General features: G+C 45.3%; 1 protein-coding gene across 1 annotated transcript; it reads right to left on the bottom strand.

Moving 5' to 3' along the window:
* Window positions 1–1,048: 1,048 nt before the first annotated feature.
* On the bottom strand, window positions 1,049–15,687 carry LOC142795675 (sodium-coupled monocarboxylate transporter 1-like). The gene is made up of 7 exons (XM_075886104.1): window positions 15,557–15,687; window positions 12,292–12,380; window positions 11,472–11,581; window positions 9,859–9,926; window positions 7,146–7,232; window positions 5,901–6,084; window positions 1,049–1,148 (listed from the first exon to the last, which is right to left on the bottom strand). Exons 1-6 carry the CDS (start codon window positions 15,656–15,658, stop codon window positions 5,971–5,973), a joined length of 570 nt encoding a protein of 189 aa, XP_075742219.1. The 5' UTR covers window positions 15,659–15,687; the 3' UTR covers window positions 1,049–1,148; window positions 5,901–5,970.
* Between the last annotated feature and the right edge of the window lie 508 nt (window positions 15,688–16,195).

Here is a 16,195-nt window from a genome sequence, read left to right as displayed (position 1 = left end):
CCCGAAAATTTTCAGTTTTTCTTGCCTGTATATACAAGACAAACGAACGCATGAACATAAAGTACAGCTGAAACCCCCTCCGCCCCCCAGAAAGAAAATATTTCTGGCTATGCCCTGCTCTATAGGATCCGGTCTCGCGTATATAACTCTACGAAATGATGATCAATGTAGTGCGGCCGCTCGAGGGAGCGAAGGGGTTTTCGTGCTGATTGTCCGTTCCACACGCTTCCCGCACAGCCGCAACGCACGTGCCGCACCCAATGTGAGGGTGAAAGAGCGTCGCCAATTGGCTTATATGTGCCCCGCTTGCGTGCAACGGGGATCCCGGCACGAGCGTTGCGGCTGTGCGGGAAGCGCGTGGAACGGAACGTGCGACGTGAACGTGCGACAAGAGCAGGAGCCGTCTGCTGACGTCTGTCGCGATAGCCTTTTGATAACAGTTCCCAGTTTCCGTGAACTTTGATCAACGGCGATATTGGTAAGAAACGGACTTCAAAATGATGGTTAAGCAGTCATGTTGATTACGTACACATGGTTATTCCAAACAGCACAGAAACGGGACACATATGAGACCACACAGCACAGGCGCCGACTTCCAACAGGGATTTATTGCGCGAACATGAAATATGCAGGCAGAAAAAGACAAAAGAGATGATAAAAAGAGTGACTAGACGTTGCAGGCCGTTGGAGGTGTTAATAGATTGTTTTCGCGTGCGCGAAATAAAACCCTGTTGGAAGTCGGCGCCTCATTTGTGTGGTATCATATGCGTTCCGTTTTCTGTGCTGTATGATAATCAGCGCTGCAATCGCAACATGGCAGCGCCTTCGGGCAAACAGCCTATGGAGTACGCTAATGAAAAGCTTTCAAGACTATAAAAAACAATGAGCGAGGCAGAGAAGATGCGCAGTGTAGATGACGATGCGACCCAACACTTGGCAGTATTCTATAACACACAAGAGGTGCAGCTGAACGTCAGCAGACGAGGGGTTCATGATTGCCATTTCGATGTGCATACGTGATCCCGCCTGTGAAAATATGCATGCTCACCTGTGAGGATGCTGAGAATGATGCCCGTCGTCATAGTGACGCCGAATCCTAGCACGGGAACAAACAAATGGGACAGCCGGTAGAGTTTGAGAAGTCCCTGTAGACAAAGAAAAGTGCGAAGACTGTAAGCGTTATTCCTCAGACAAATGTGTTGGCGCGAAACCTAAAAGGGTCGGTTGTCCCACGAAAGAACTCCGACGTAGAAGGGGGATGGCTTGGAATAGTTCGTATGTCATTATTATGGCTCCATAGCCGTAGCTTATCCCCATATTCTAGAATGTTCATCCACTCAACGCTTCACCCTCACTTGGAAGGCTGATGGGAGCGCCATCTGTAGGTAGGGAAAGTCACTGCATATCAGCGATAATCTGCTGCGATTTTTGAGTAGCGCAGCGTCACTTTCAGCCGAGCAGCGGCGCAGCGCTCAACTCTGTCAAGTGAAAGGGTGAAAGTCGAGTCGAGAAGCGTTTGTGAATATGGGGGTTATAACTATAGACATGGAGACGAACGAGAACAAGCGCTACACCTGATAAAACGTTTCGCATGCGACGGCCTGTCTTATAAAAAGAGGAAGGGTAAAATCCTGAGAAAGTTGGGAAAAAAAATATATGGCGCAGATATTCACCCCAATACGCTTTAATAAAGGTTATTGCCCTACTTACAGCCGAGTTTAAAGATTCTTAGCAATGGCTGTGTCACCGGCCGACTCTCTCGCATCCTCTAGTTGGCGTACCTTTACTCTTGACACCCGAGACTCCAGTGGTGCCTATATCTTCGATAACTACTCGACATGGAAATGGAAGTCTTTGCAACACTGAAGGGCATCGTTTCGACTGAAGCTATTGCACAGCATATTTTATTCTCACACTCGAATTCCCCGTGACGTATACATAAGCCGGCCTCACTACATTTCAGTCCGCAAAGATCATGAACACAAGATAAGAGAATATAAATGCAATACATCGTCCTCCAGCAATCTTTTTTCTCGAGAACTATCAGTCAGTGCAATTGACTTCCTCGCACAATTGTAGAAATTTCTTCGACAGGTGCGTTCTTTTCTGCAATAAAAAGATTGAATCTTTCGACCGCTAAGCCCTATAGACTGCGTGTGTGCGCCTGGCAGTCGCCATGATGTGTGCGATATCTTGGTTGTAGTAGCTATGTTGTTTTGTTTTTATTTTTAATTTGTCCTTGTGCTGGACGAATGTCACACCTTGTTTTAATTATCATGAGTTTTCATTGTTTTTTGTGGTTTCAGCATTTTTCCTCTATCTCCAATACACATGACTTCTCTGACGCATCTGTGATCGGTGCAGCTGTGTATGTTTTGTGTCCTGCGAATCTACTTATTTTCCTTTTTTACACAAACTTATGTGAACCACCTGCGATTTTCATGTTCTTTTCCTGTACCCCCCCCCCCCCGCACACTCCAATGCCTGTATAGGCGTTGTGTGTATTAAAATAAAAAGTAAAACTATAAATAACAGCATAATAAATTTTTCATTTGTCCCATCAACTCAACTTCTACTGATATGATCCAACAACTAGTAGACTTAATATTGTGACGTTGAAGAAAGCAGCAGTCGGCGTACTAAACACCCAACTTTTTATTCGAGTGGCCTCGTGGCCAGGAATTTAGTAGGTAAAGTACAAACAATAACCGCTGTACACTGACAGCGGCAAGCACTGCCGTGAGGCTACGATATTCTCATCTGCAGTTAGGCGCGTCAGCATTTCATGCCCGCGACATCGAAGTTTCCAGATTTATCGTCTGTGGCAGCGTTATTTCAGAACGAATTTGTTCTCGTAGCGGGCTCAAGCTTATCAGACGATTCTAAAATGATCCGGAAGGTTTCTAGAGACTCCGGTGCGGTTTGCGCAAATCATTGGTGATATTTGTAACCAAGGGCGTAGCCAGGAAGTGGCACACTGGGCGCGTGCCCCCCCCCCCACCCCCCCCCCCTCCGAAATTTCTTTCACCATGACATAGGGAGCAAAAAGTGGCCACTTTAAACGGGGGAAAATATTTCTGGTTACGCGCTTGTGTGTAACATGCTGGTTATATAAAAATAAGCGCATGCGGCAAGATCAGTTGACTTAAAGTGAGAATCAATTAATGAAAAAGGAGACGGCAAACACTATAGGGTAAGTGCGATTAAACTCACAGCAACCTGGTTGCAGGAGGGGCCAGGATTTAGGATCGTTACAACTATTAGAGATTTTTTTTCTTTCGGTTGATCAGCAATACCCAGTCACAATAGTTTCGGTGGAAAAGGCGAGAAGCTTTTTTTGATGAGTGTTTGCGAAACACGAAAATAAATTAAATTTTTAAAAAACTCTATCAAGCTCGCTTTTCTTTAATTCATTGATAGCGAAGTCCACCCGTCGCGTTGCTCTTGTTGGTTTTATTATAGGGAGCGACAAGAGGCCAGAATACGCAATTACTTGCTGGTGGAAATAAAAAGACCGTGAAAAAAGACACTTTCAAGCATCCCTCTTGCGATCCGAGTAGAATTCGTATCATTAAATCGTGTTTAAAAGTCGCGAGAAACCTGCATGTAGCACAGCTTAGTGATTATCGAGTCCTTCACTTCGTAAACTTAGCTGTACGTAGTCTTACGCTCTCGTGCATGCGCATTCAGTGCTGAAACAGTTGGAGTTTGTATATTATTAGTAGTACAGACTCTATTTTGTGTACCTTACTAGGTGAAAGAAAAACAAGAAGGAACAAGATGGAAGCTTACACTAACCGTGTAAAGCTTAGAAATAAAAAGGCCAAGCTGGTAGATCATATAGGGACTTGACGTGGCCTCTGTCTGGTCTTTCCTAGGCGTAGAAAACGTAGAGTGAACCACGTTCTGTCACAGAACTTGCAATAATGCCTAAATTTCTACCGCAAAAAACTCACGTGCTAACTTGGCTGTGTCATCCCCGGCTAGATGGCGGCTGTATTTCCGATGGAGGCGGAAATGTTGTATGCCCGTGGGCTCAGATTTTAGTGCACGTTAAAAAAACCCAGGTGGTCGAAATTTCCGGAGCCCTCCACTACGGCGTCTCTCATAATCATATGGTGGTTTTGGGACGTTAAACCCCACAAATCAATCCATCAATCCCCGGCCAGAGCGCGCGCCATTCGTCGCTCGTACCCGGCTCAGCGGACTGGCTCCGTTGCTGAGCGCGGCTAATAACCAACGGGCGCGGACGGTTCTTCGCAGACTCCCGATTTTTTACCTCCTGCTTTAACAGACAGCTTCGATCCTTAAAAATTTGCACACTGAGATGCTGGGCAGCCTTCGCGGAAACTGGCGGAACATGTCGAGTCGTGGCGCATGCGCGCGGAGTGCAGGCAGCGAACCTTCCCGTATAAACACGAACCGCTCTCGCGTGCGATTGATTGATTGATTTGTGGGGTTTAACGTCCCAAAACCACCATATGATTATGAGAGACGCCGTAGTGGAGGGCTCCGGAAATTTTGACCACCTGGGGTTCTTTAACGTGCACCCAAATCTGAGTACACGGGCCTACAACATTTCCGCCTCCATCGGAAATGCAGCTGCCGAAGCCGGGATTCGAACCCGCGACCTGCGGGTCAGCAGCCGAGTACCTTAGCCACTAGACCACCGCGGCGGGGCACTCTCGCGTGCGTTCCCCACTATTTGCAGCATGCGTTGTGTGTTCATTTTTGAAATTTCGGTTGAAGCGCACCGAGAAACAGTCTAGAAGTGCGTTTCGGTGCGCCTTAACAAAATTTTCAAAAACAAACGTAAACCAACTGGCCGAACATGCCATCTTGCTGCGCTGTGTGTACACAACATTATAATTGCGCAGACAGAAAAGTTTGGTTATAACTAATTCACGGCGTTTCTCGTCTAGCATTCCGTGATTAGACACACTGGTTGGTAAGTTTTCACATTCGTTAAAAAAAAGAACAGGCACATTAAAGGGAATTTCCGCTGCAATTTCGGCTATATTGAGGCAATGGCGTTTCTAAATAGTATTAACAGCCCTGTAATAGCTAGGGTGGTTCACTTTGCGGGAGACTTATCAAAACAATTAGAAATAAGCAATAAACGATGAGTCAAAAGCGAAACAGGCAGCTGCTTCTATGCTGGGTATGCGTCGACGTTATGAAACCAGGGCTACACGCCCTTACGACAGGCGAAAATGCAAACATAACACACATGCTTCTGCGCAAAAAGCAAGCTTTTGATGTTATCCAAAGCGTAATCAGGCTGTGCCAGCCCATGTGAACTTAGCAGTGACGAGTTTTTGTTTTTTTCATTGAAAAATATCTAGTCAATAAACTTAGAGCAAAGTTGTACAAGCCTTCTGATTTACATGTGACCTATATAATTATTTCTCTGCTTCTTTAACAAACAAATAAACTAATAAAATAAGATCACATGTTTACTTATACATTCACCTAAGACGTTCTGCACCTCTGGTGTTTCTGCACTGCCTCTGTTATTCGCCCACCTCTGATCTAATGACGGTGTCGTGCGATGATGCCATTGCACAGACAAAATAACCTTTCAAGGCATCTCGCAAACTCCCACGGAAGGCTCTTAGAGAAAAAAAAAATGATTCCACAAAGGTAAGTAAATATATTTGTTCGGATTTATTGACTAATATGTGGGGTATAACGTCCCAAAACCACCATATGATTATGAGAGACGGCTTAGCGGAAGGCTCTGGAAATTTACACCACCTGGGGTTCTTTAACGTGCACCCAAATCTGAGCACACGGACCTACAACATTTTTGCCTCCATTGGAAATGCAGCTGGATTCGATCCCACCGACCTGCGGGATATTTGTTGGGAGTTAGAGAAAAGGTAAGTGGATCCTTACTGGGGCTCCAGTGGCGACCGGTGCATGGATGCGTTGAAGTGACCGCTGAGGGCAGGAAGTGACGCTGCGTCTTCACACCCTTCGACGGAGGTCGGGAGGTCTTCGCTGGGCGAGCCGTAGATGAGACCCCCCTATCACCACCCACAAGCACATGGCCTCGCCTAATAGCAGGCCAACCAGGGCGCCCTGAAAGATTCGCGGTTCATCGGAGAAAATGCGGAATAAGCGTATCTGGTGAAGTCAAACCCGGTAGACAAGGGAAGAAAAAAGAAATGGCGAGAGAAAAGGAAAAAACGCTGACAACTGCAACGTCGCTGTAGCTAGAAAATATGCGCATGCGCAGAGAATTTTCACAAAACGTAAGCAGAAACAGCAGCAGCCGCGACAAACCCTCGCGACAAACATAACTCGTGGTAAATGTATCAACAGAAAGCAGTGGAAATGAGAAGCATAAGTAAGCCGTTAACTGCGCAGGAATGACAAACACAAAGGCGACTTCTAACCACGAGTGATGGTAATCAGTGTTTCACTGACTAATATGGACATGCGCAGTTAGAGCTATCCATTTCAACCCGCACTGTCACATCTTCAGATGAAAGTCAGCGCTCGTGTTGTGTGCAGTGTCTTCTTGAAACAAGGCACTCGTTTGTTGTAAAGCGTATAATATGGAATCACCATAACACGCGAAGAAGCGCGCATAACCAGCACACAACGACGGAACGATACGGACAATTGCTGCGCTCACAGCTAGCTCATTCAGAAAAGAACAGGGTTAATATACACACACACCAGCGCACCACGCGAAATAATCACACTACACGTGGCACGTATTGCCTCATTATGGCCTGACACCATTTTTCTCCCCAGTGTTCCAAAGAAGTGTTCACTGCGTCAAAAAAAAAAAAAAAACACCAGGACATTCATCGAAAAAAAAAGGTTTCATTTCTGCGTGTCTTTCATCTTTGTAATAATAAAAAAAGCATGCCCTTTAGAAAAGCATCGACTAAGCCAAGAATTAAGTATCCTGGTGTCTGCAAGTTATAGACAATATAGACAAGCCATGTGAACAAGGCATCGCTTATCTACGCAATCTGCGCATTAAGGGCAGGCAACGTGACTGCATAAGATTGTCGCCGTTGAAAATATTGACGTTGGTCTACCTACTGAAACGCCCAGAAACATTTTCCGTGATATTAAGAATACCAAAAGACGACGCGTTGTCCGCACAACAACTAGCATGAACGTACCTTTTTATTGCTTAACGGAAGTAGCAGTCCCATCGTGAAGACTCCAAGTAAAGGGCCAGACAGAGCACCAGACATTGCGAAGGCTGCCTGTAACGAAAGCGTCACAGAACATAAACCACGCAGGATCGCTCCGATATCCACGGTGTCGGGACGAAACGTTATAGAGCGCAGCTCTCAAGGCCTGACCACACGCGCGCGTTGCAGCGCGTCAGCGCGTGGCTTTTGGACGCGGTACTTCGCCCTCTCCCCGTGGAGAGGAAGGGTGCGTTGCTACGCGGTGCTGCGCGCCCTTTCTCTTTATAGGGAGAGAGCGCGGCGACGCATCAAGACAAGTTAATCAGAAAAAAAAAAAGCCACGCACTGGAACGGGTACGTGCGGTCAGGCCTAGAGCGGACGAGCACGAAAGGGAGAGAGAACGCGGAGTCTGTCGATATCACCAGCCACTGGCCTCTAACCTCGCTTTCTTCCTCCGTCACGCGCGCAGATGTTCGTGTGCATGCGGTGCGGGAATATGCACTGCGGCGGGCTTCGCTTGTAACGAGGCCGTCGGTGTTTTGCTTGGTTCGCGACGCCTGCAGTGCGCAGAGTGGCGTGCGTAGCACTCGGGCGCTGGCAGTTTCTGTGACAATATGCGAAGAATGTTTCACTGTTGCAAGTGTGGACAGCCCGAACTTGAAACACAGTTGATGTCGTCCCAACATGAAGCTGCGCTCAGAATCCGCGTTAGGCACCATTTTAATTATTGATTATATTATTTTCTATTTGGTAACAGTTTCGTTCTACCGAAAAAAGTTGCGTTTCCCTTTCTGTCCAGAACAGGAGAAAAAATACGTAACGGTTCTCAACGGTTTTCTTTGTTCAGAAAATTTGAATGTTAATCAAATGATAAAAAACACTTTACATTTCTTGATAGTGAAAAACAGTTCTCCGAGCAGGCTAAACACTTTTCGCCAAGGGAGTAAGCATGGTCACAGAAGCAGAACACCATAGAGTGTATAGTATCCTATATGCGATACCACTGTTCTGGTACACTTCAGCACCGGGAATAACCACTCCATGCTGACCTGTGCTACTGACACATCACGATCCGCTTGCGTTAATATAAACAGCTTCATTTGCCACTCGATCTTTTTCGTTTCTCAAAACCTTTAACCACATTTTTACCTCTGAATACCTCTCTGTAACAAGCACGCATTAATTCTGTCCCTTGAGATGTGTATTAATGCTCACTTTGCATTACCTTGGTAGTTCCTCATTACCAACTTTTTCCTCGAACTGAAAACCGATAAGTACATTTCGTTTTCACTGCGGAACGAAATGACTGATAGCGTTTCAGTAATGTCCTGTTCCAGTAAAAACTTTTTATTTTTTATAACACACTACCAATAAAACCAAATGATCCTGAAGATTATTGTCTTGCTTGTGTCTGCAATCATCTAACCAACAATGACAGCAGACAGTTCAAATGCACCAGTCATCAAAAAAAAAAATAAAAAAAACGCTGGTTGCTTCGCGCCGTATATTGTAGCCTTACTGGTTACACGCACAGTCAGCAAACTGCGGTGTGGTGACATCGATCAATTTGGGGAATTTAACGTCCCGATGCGACTCGTTCCTTGAGATGCGCCGTATACAGTAGACGGTTTCGGATAATTTCAACCACCAGGGACTGCTGGAATACATTAACGTGCGTTGTCATCGGACAGTACATGGGCTGCGCAGCATTTTGATTGAGTCAAAATGTGACGACCGCAACACGTAATCAGGGATTGAACTTGGTCATCAGCTGAGCACCATACCAATGGACCACGGCAACGCCCATTTTATGAGATCACAATAATGCAGGTTATGCCGGCAGTGGCACTTCGAAACAGACTTTGAAGCCGACTTGTTTTGTATCTCAACATCAGGACGTGTAAGAAAAGTGAGTGTATAGTAAAGTTTTTAAACGTTCAAACATTTCTTTCAATGCAGTAAATACATGAAATGGTTTAAATACACTTAATCACATTTCTGGTGTTAAGTTTACACAAGTGTGCGCTTTCACTAAGCACATGACGACATTTAGCACCAGGAAGTTTTTATAGGGACATCAGAAACACGTAAGGAGTTACAAAAACAAGCGATAAAGGCTCGCTGTCGTGATACCAGCGGCTAATGTGTCGTGCCGGCGAGCTCGAGGTCGCACTCTCGATTAGCGGCGACAACGGCCACATTTCGAAGGAAACGAAACGGAGGCACACCCATGCACTTATATTTAGGCATACATGTTAAGGAAACCTCCGGCCCGATGGTGTAGCGCTTACGATGTTCGGCTACGGATCCGAAGGTCACGGGTTCGATTCCCGCAGTGGCGGTCGTATTTGTCACATTTAGTTGGAGGCAAAATTATACAGCCCCGTGCATAAAGCGACGCCATTGCGCGTTAACGAACATCCTATGGTCGAAATCTCCGGAGCGCCCCTCCTAATCGTATCGCGGTTCTTGGACGTGACACCCCAGATATTCACATTGAGGAACCACAGGGTAGTCAAAACTTATCCCCAGTCCGTAGGCATGATGTGCCCAATAATTAGGTCGCTGTCTGGGCACGCGAAACGTTATCGTTAAAATTTAAATGAAAAAGAAGTAACTTTTCATACATCATTCGCTAAGAAAAAATTACGTGTATCTCAGCGAACGAAGCGCCCGTAGAGTAAACGCTGCGCTTACTTTGAGGATTGATCCCACCGAGCCGGCGACAAAGGCTAGGCCAATGGTCAGCAATCCGTAGATGGCGGCTGAAACAATGTAAAAATGCAACAACTTAATACCAATATAAACACTATTACTTTTCCTGCGCGCGAACAGGGATCGCACATGATAACAATAAACCTAGCTTTTTAACAATATGTTTTACTCTTCGTGATTAGAGGGTATACGTGGCTCAGGGTCATTCACACTGCTGTCATCTCGATGCAAAACTATTAAAGAAAAAAAAAACAACTTAACCAGTGCCACTTCGAGGACACCAATCAAACGACCAAGTTGGTCGTGTTCCCTTTGTCAGGCTAACACAATTCGATGTTTTGCAAGTATTGCAAGCACCTTGTATCGCATGCTCTCAATCAAACACTCTTTGCCAAGCATTGAAGGGCTAGTATAGTTTCATTGCATTTTGATTATACCACTATTACACACAGGCTTACAAACAAAACTTCGCTTAAGATGTTACGACATGTTGTATCACTCCTCTTTACTAAGTACATATTGTTAGGATTTGACGTGGTATAGTATAGTCACCATGTTTTATAACCACTAATTTGAAGTTACAGTGGTCGGATCATGGTAACACGCACGCCATTTGGCTGGGCCTTCCTGTTGCCGTGTTCCTTTTTAGAACAGAAGTTGTGCGCAGTGAGATTTGGCCAATTTCTGTAGCACACGCGCAATTATGATGACGATAGTTTTGTCGTAGACCGCGCAGACTTCTGCAATACGTACCAGTTCGTTGGGCTGCCTTCATCGTTGGTGGATCAGTGTTAAGCGAACGGGTTTACGCAATGTCTGTGGCACATATTGGTTCATGATGCCCACAAGCGTCACCACGAAACCTGAATATGAAAGTCTCGACCAATAACTAGCTTCTCTGTCAGAAATCAATGATGATTTCTAATGCTGTCAGACACGGGCTCCCTGCAGTCATGTTGATTAATTGGTCTACGTTCTGTGGTGACGCGATGCAGCATAGACCGGTTCGATTGAATACGCTGTGTAGTTAAGAGTATAAAAGTGTGTAAACTGCGTATGTTCATGGTTCGTGTTATTTTTTGCTGTGTTTGCCTAATTCAGTATTTCACACGTGCTGTTGGTGATGTTATCATTCCTTTGTGCTTTAATGGCGCGTGTGCTTGTAGTAAGCTAGATTGGGTTTTGTTGTACTCTTGTGACTCTATTTCCTTCCTTGTTTAGATCAATTTTAAAATATTTTTATAGTTTCATTATTGTTTGACTCATATTATTTATTCTGATTATTTAAGACTATGCGGTAAGAATATTGACTTACATTTACTCTAATTTATTTAGCAGCTGTATAGTGTTTAGCTTGCGTGTTTTCTGGCCCTATTGATCATTTCATGTACTTGTATGTGTTATAGCCCCCCCCCCCCATGTAATACCCTCCTGTGAGAGAGCCCTTAGGGGTATTCTGAATTAAAAAATATATACTTAACAACCCAGCAACAAAGCTATCGGCGATCGGACCCAACCTGTATGTCCGATAGCCGTTGTCAATTCGCTTGTAGTTTCATCCTCATACACAGTATAACTTGGGACATGACACTTACCTACGAGCTTGGTGACGAAAGCCTCCTGTCGAGAGGTGAGGCGAAGGTGGCGAACGAGGAAATCCTCCCACGTGACGGCGGCCAGCGAGTTGAAACCTGAAGACAGCGTGCTGTGGGTTAAAAGAATGAAGGAGCAGATATGAAGAGAGCCGCAACCTTCGCGCAACGAAAAGCTTGTGGTACGCTTCTCCTTGCCATATCGCCACATTGCCTCATGATTAGACCACCGTACCACAGATAAAAGTAAGCCGAATTAGTCGACAACCAGATAGCACACAAACATATTATATGGCCACTCATTCATGCAGAAATCTGCTCAGACACGTTTTTTTTTCTACAGGATCGTGCTAATATTTTATTTATTTATTTATTTATTTATTTACACATACAGCAGTGCTATATAAGTGCGCTATAGCAGGAGTGGGTGTACAAAATACGCGGAATTTTAACAGACAGGAATGAAAATCATGTAAACAGGTAACATAATACAGGTGTGTGGTTATGACGTGGTTCACAGCTTTTTTTGTCTTATTGAAATTGCTTCAGGTTGCAGACTTATTGAAAACTTTCCGTTAAAAGTCAAAAATGAAAAGACGAATAGGCATCATCACACGCTTACGAAAACGTTCATGTAAGCTCGCACCATCGCCTTCACGAGGAGCAGTGTTTGAAGGTACATGCATCACATTAATAGACGTATACCTTGCACGATTTCTCTGTCAGTTGAAGAGCACCGCATGTTTCAACGCTGAAGCACAACTACCAAATAGAGTAACTTGAACAACCCACGCGACTCATGGACCATTTATAGTTCGTGTACCTGAGAGCGCTGCTGAAGACGCACGCCACGAACAGGCCAGGAAGACCGGGCACGGCGTTCATAGTCTTCATCACGAAGTAGGGCACCAGCTGCATGAAGCGTCGGTAATGATGCGAGGATCCAACCATATTTCGCAACTAATTCTTCGCTAGGTCACGCGTTACACACGCCCACTTAGTCGCATTTGTATTATTCGAACACGGGCACGAAAGCTAAACAAAAATTACACGCTCTTTTGCGCATTTTTTATGACGATTACAAAGTAAACGTCCTTTTTCTTTTTTTTTAACAGCGAAGCTCTTAAAGCTCGCAGTGAAACGTCGGGTGTCCGCAAAAGCCTTCCGTGCACCAAACTCCTCAGCTTGAATAAATATTTGGGGGCGAAGTACCTTAAAGGGTTACTGACACAAAATATTTGACCTCGCATTTTTCTGCTGCAATGCGTTGCTGTAGGGCTGTTAGTCATGACACGACAAATTGTCTGCTGCATCACGCGATAGATAACTAATTACAGGCCCCTCATTATCGATCAGTTTCGGTTTGACAGAGTTCCAAAAACTGGGTGCAACTGTCGCCGCCTAGGGTGTGCAACTCTTGACTATACGTCAGCCCACAGAACTGTGACGCACTTCCACACGATCCGCATCAAGAATTACTTTCGAATAGGAAACGGCACTGGAACGTCGCCAAACACAAAACTTTCTAAGTGTGCGCCACAGCCACGCACTCGCAACCGGCCACCGAGAAATATGGACTTCGGGAACTAACGCGGCAAAAGAAAAAAGGCCGCTATGACGTCATGGTAACTTGTTTTGTTAACCGCAGCGTGGTGACGTGAGGGAAGTAGGGGGTCACCTCGGGGTCACCTCCGAGTGTGTCCATAGCGCTATGGAGTCGGTTGCTCACGCAAACTAAAAAAAAAAAAAATTAAAATACCTTCCAGGCTACATTCGCTGTTGATATCTTGCAGATTATAACGAATGCACACGAGAATTCATCCCGCGGGCTATCTCGGCCCCGAAATTTTCTGCATGTCCCTCCATTCATAAACCACCACCCGGCGTCTACAGCAGATGTAGAAACCGAAACATCCGTGAACAACAAAAATGTTATCAAAAAGCTGTCATGAAGAAGAAACAAAATAAAGGGCCACAACATCAGAGAAACACCGACTTTAACCACCCATCAATCAAAGCGTATAGCAGAACAAGAGTTGAACATATTAACACAGTGCACGACTATGTGGACATAGGAGAAGAAGGGACAACCCACAGCGCCGTATCGCAACTGAATATTTAGTGAAACAAAAACGAAAAAAACACACACACTTCAACCTTCACATCCATGTGACCCCACTATAGAGCAAGAAAACGGTAGGCCAGCTGACATGTGTTAACACACACACACACACACACACACACACACACACACACACACACACACACACACACACACACACACACACACACACACACACACACACACACACCGATACACTACATGTGTACTCTCCAACAGCTGTTCAAGTACTGTCACCACCTGGCTCACCTTTCAGACCTTCAACAAAACAAGAGGATAAAATAAAAGGCTGTTAACTAGAACAAAATAGAAGGCCACGATTCATGATCCAATGCTTCGCTTCATCATCAGCATTCACTTCATGGATATGCGTGGATTTTTCGCTCCTCGTCCTCGGTCCGCACCGTTGCTTATCAATAACCAAGCCACAGCTGCGCACCAGCGGGGTTTATCCTCGCCTAGCCACACATGTGCCGAGGAACAGCCACCTCCAAGCCACACCTACAAAGGGAGGCAGTCCGCGCAGCCGCCGCAGCGAGTTTGCCCGGCGTGGCGCGAGCCGAGAACGAGCGACAAAAGGTCGATCTGCGCTTCTACCGGCGGTGCCGCAGTCAGGTTTGCGCGTTAACTTAAGGAGCTGCAGTTGGCACATTTTTGCATGGTGTGTGACATACTACGGTTAGACTCGACTTTGTCTATGCCAAGGAACGAGCTAGCATAAGCCAAAAAGGCCCCGTTAAGCCTGTGAGCTCTACTAGCCTCGTTGTTTCGTAAAAATCACACGACTAGTTAAACTTCCTTTTTTCTTTTTCTTCTCGTTAGATTGTACTGACGGCATTAACCCCACTTCCGATCCGAAGGTTCCTTGCACCTAACGGAACTTTGCATTGCTTCTGGGATCAAATGCCCTGGACGCTTTCTACACAACTTTTGTAACGCCTCCGGGATGGTCACACCTTTCGCCAAGTGAATATGTCATGTGTTGGCGTTATTATGTGGCGTCATGATGACGTCGTATGGTGATGTATAACAAGGTCATCACGTGGTGACGATTTTTTGCGTCACTCATGTTGCTGCCAACCGCGATTCTTGTTGCGTTTGACGAAGCATCAAAGACTTGAGCTTTCAAAAATAAAAAAAAAACTTAAAAGAGACACTTTTCATTCATTCTGTGTATTCCCATGACCGCTCTAGATTAAGGAACACTGGCGGCTTTCGAGAGTAAAAACACAAATACCTTGTCAGAGCTCACGGAAGACAATTAGAAGCAAACTGGGACATTTACGAAGCGGTCAATCTTTTGCAAAGCTACGAGCGCGCACACCATGGCGTACACCTGCTTTGTTGGAAGAGCCCACACTGAAAAGTGAGCCCTGAACTTCTTGCTACTTGTGCAAGTGCTACGTTTTCACCTGGAAACGCTGCATGATTGCAAGCAGGCAAAGCAACAGGCACCCAGACATGCAGCAAGTTTCCAGCAACAAAATTGTGTTAAGGAGAAATCAACAGTCCAAGAAAGATAATCTTATCCATAGAATTACTTTGGGCTACGTCTTTGATTACAGAACGTTAAAATTATTTATCATGCGCTTCTCTTTATCCGGATGTTCATTACCAAGGTAATAGAAAGGGGGGGGGGGGTCACGCCCGCATATATACAAAAATTGCTTCTGAACCAAAACCTGTGGCATGCCTAAAATGTAGCAACAAGAAAGCAATAAAACTTAAGACGACACAATTATAACTCATTTGCGCATAATTAACCAACCAGTATGCCTGTGCGTGCATGTGAGCAAATCACCATGAAATACGTCTGAATTCTCGCGCTCCTTCTGAGGACCACTGCCATGCCACTATATTTTAATACACTAAAACTGCGTCAGTACTAACGAATTTTCGTAGCACCCCGCTCTGGGACTTCCCTATATTTTGCTGACTTATGCCATTATCCTGTACGCATACACACCTGGTCAGGGTTGGATATCTTGCCTGCCTTGAGAGGGTCGCAGTCGACGTAATGTGCGTAGATCACCAAGCCCGCCAGGCAGCTTAGGCTGATGTTAATCATGACACCCGGGATGTTTATGTATATAGCCCTGCAACATAACGAAGAAAGAAAATACATATACGGGACGTGACGGCGACGGCAACCACAACGGGGACGACGAAAATCCGCCGAGAGTGTTCATATAATTGCTATCGCAATAAAGAACAATGATGCCAATCCTCAGCGAATGCCACATGATGAGCAATACTGACCGGGTTTCCGACCATGCACTTCTCAGTATATTGTACTTATCTTACTGTACTGCATGTAACAAGAGAATTATGTCATTACAGTACAACATATGCATCAACTACACTTTAGCATTGCAATGTGTTCTTATTTGTAATTGCACAGACATGGTCCACAGTATCTCGGTTACAAATCACCTTGGCAACATATTTTGCTAACCTTCGTGGTTTTGTATGCGTCACTGCCTCGCTGACTCCAGCGTAAGGCGCGATCACAAAAAAAGTTGGCCGCTGGTGACACCCTTGGTTGCAATTAAGAATGTGGCCTGACTTTAACGTGTTACCATGCTATGAGAACTTTTGAAATCAG

Source organism: Rhipicephalus microplus, unplaced genomic scaffold (assembly GCF_043290135.1).
Source record: "Rhipicephalus microplus isolate Deutch F79 unplaced genomic scaffold, USDA_Rmic scaffold_803, whole genome shotgun sequence".
Taxonomy (NCBI): domain Eukaryota; kingdom Metazoa; phylum Arthropoda; class Arachnida; order Ixodida; family Ixodidae; genus Rhipicephalus; species Rhipicephalus microplus.
Note: the sequence above shows the minus strand (reverse complement) of the source record. Positions and strands in the feature narration are given on the sequence as shown.

Coding starts and splice junctions, on each gene's coding strand:
- LOC142795675 (XM_075886104.1), bottom strand. CDS start 15,658: ATGATTAACATCAGCCTAAGCTGCCTGGCGGGCTTGGTGATCTACGCA. Junction 12,381..15,556: donor AGATATCCAACCCTGACCAG/GTGTGTATGCGT, acceptor CGCTTCATGCAG/CTGGTGCCCTACTTCGTGAT. Junction 7,233..9,858: donor CGGTGGGATCAATCCTCAAA/GTAAGCGCAGCG, acceptor CTTTCGTTACAG/GCAGCCTTCGCAATGTCTGG.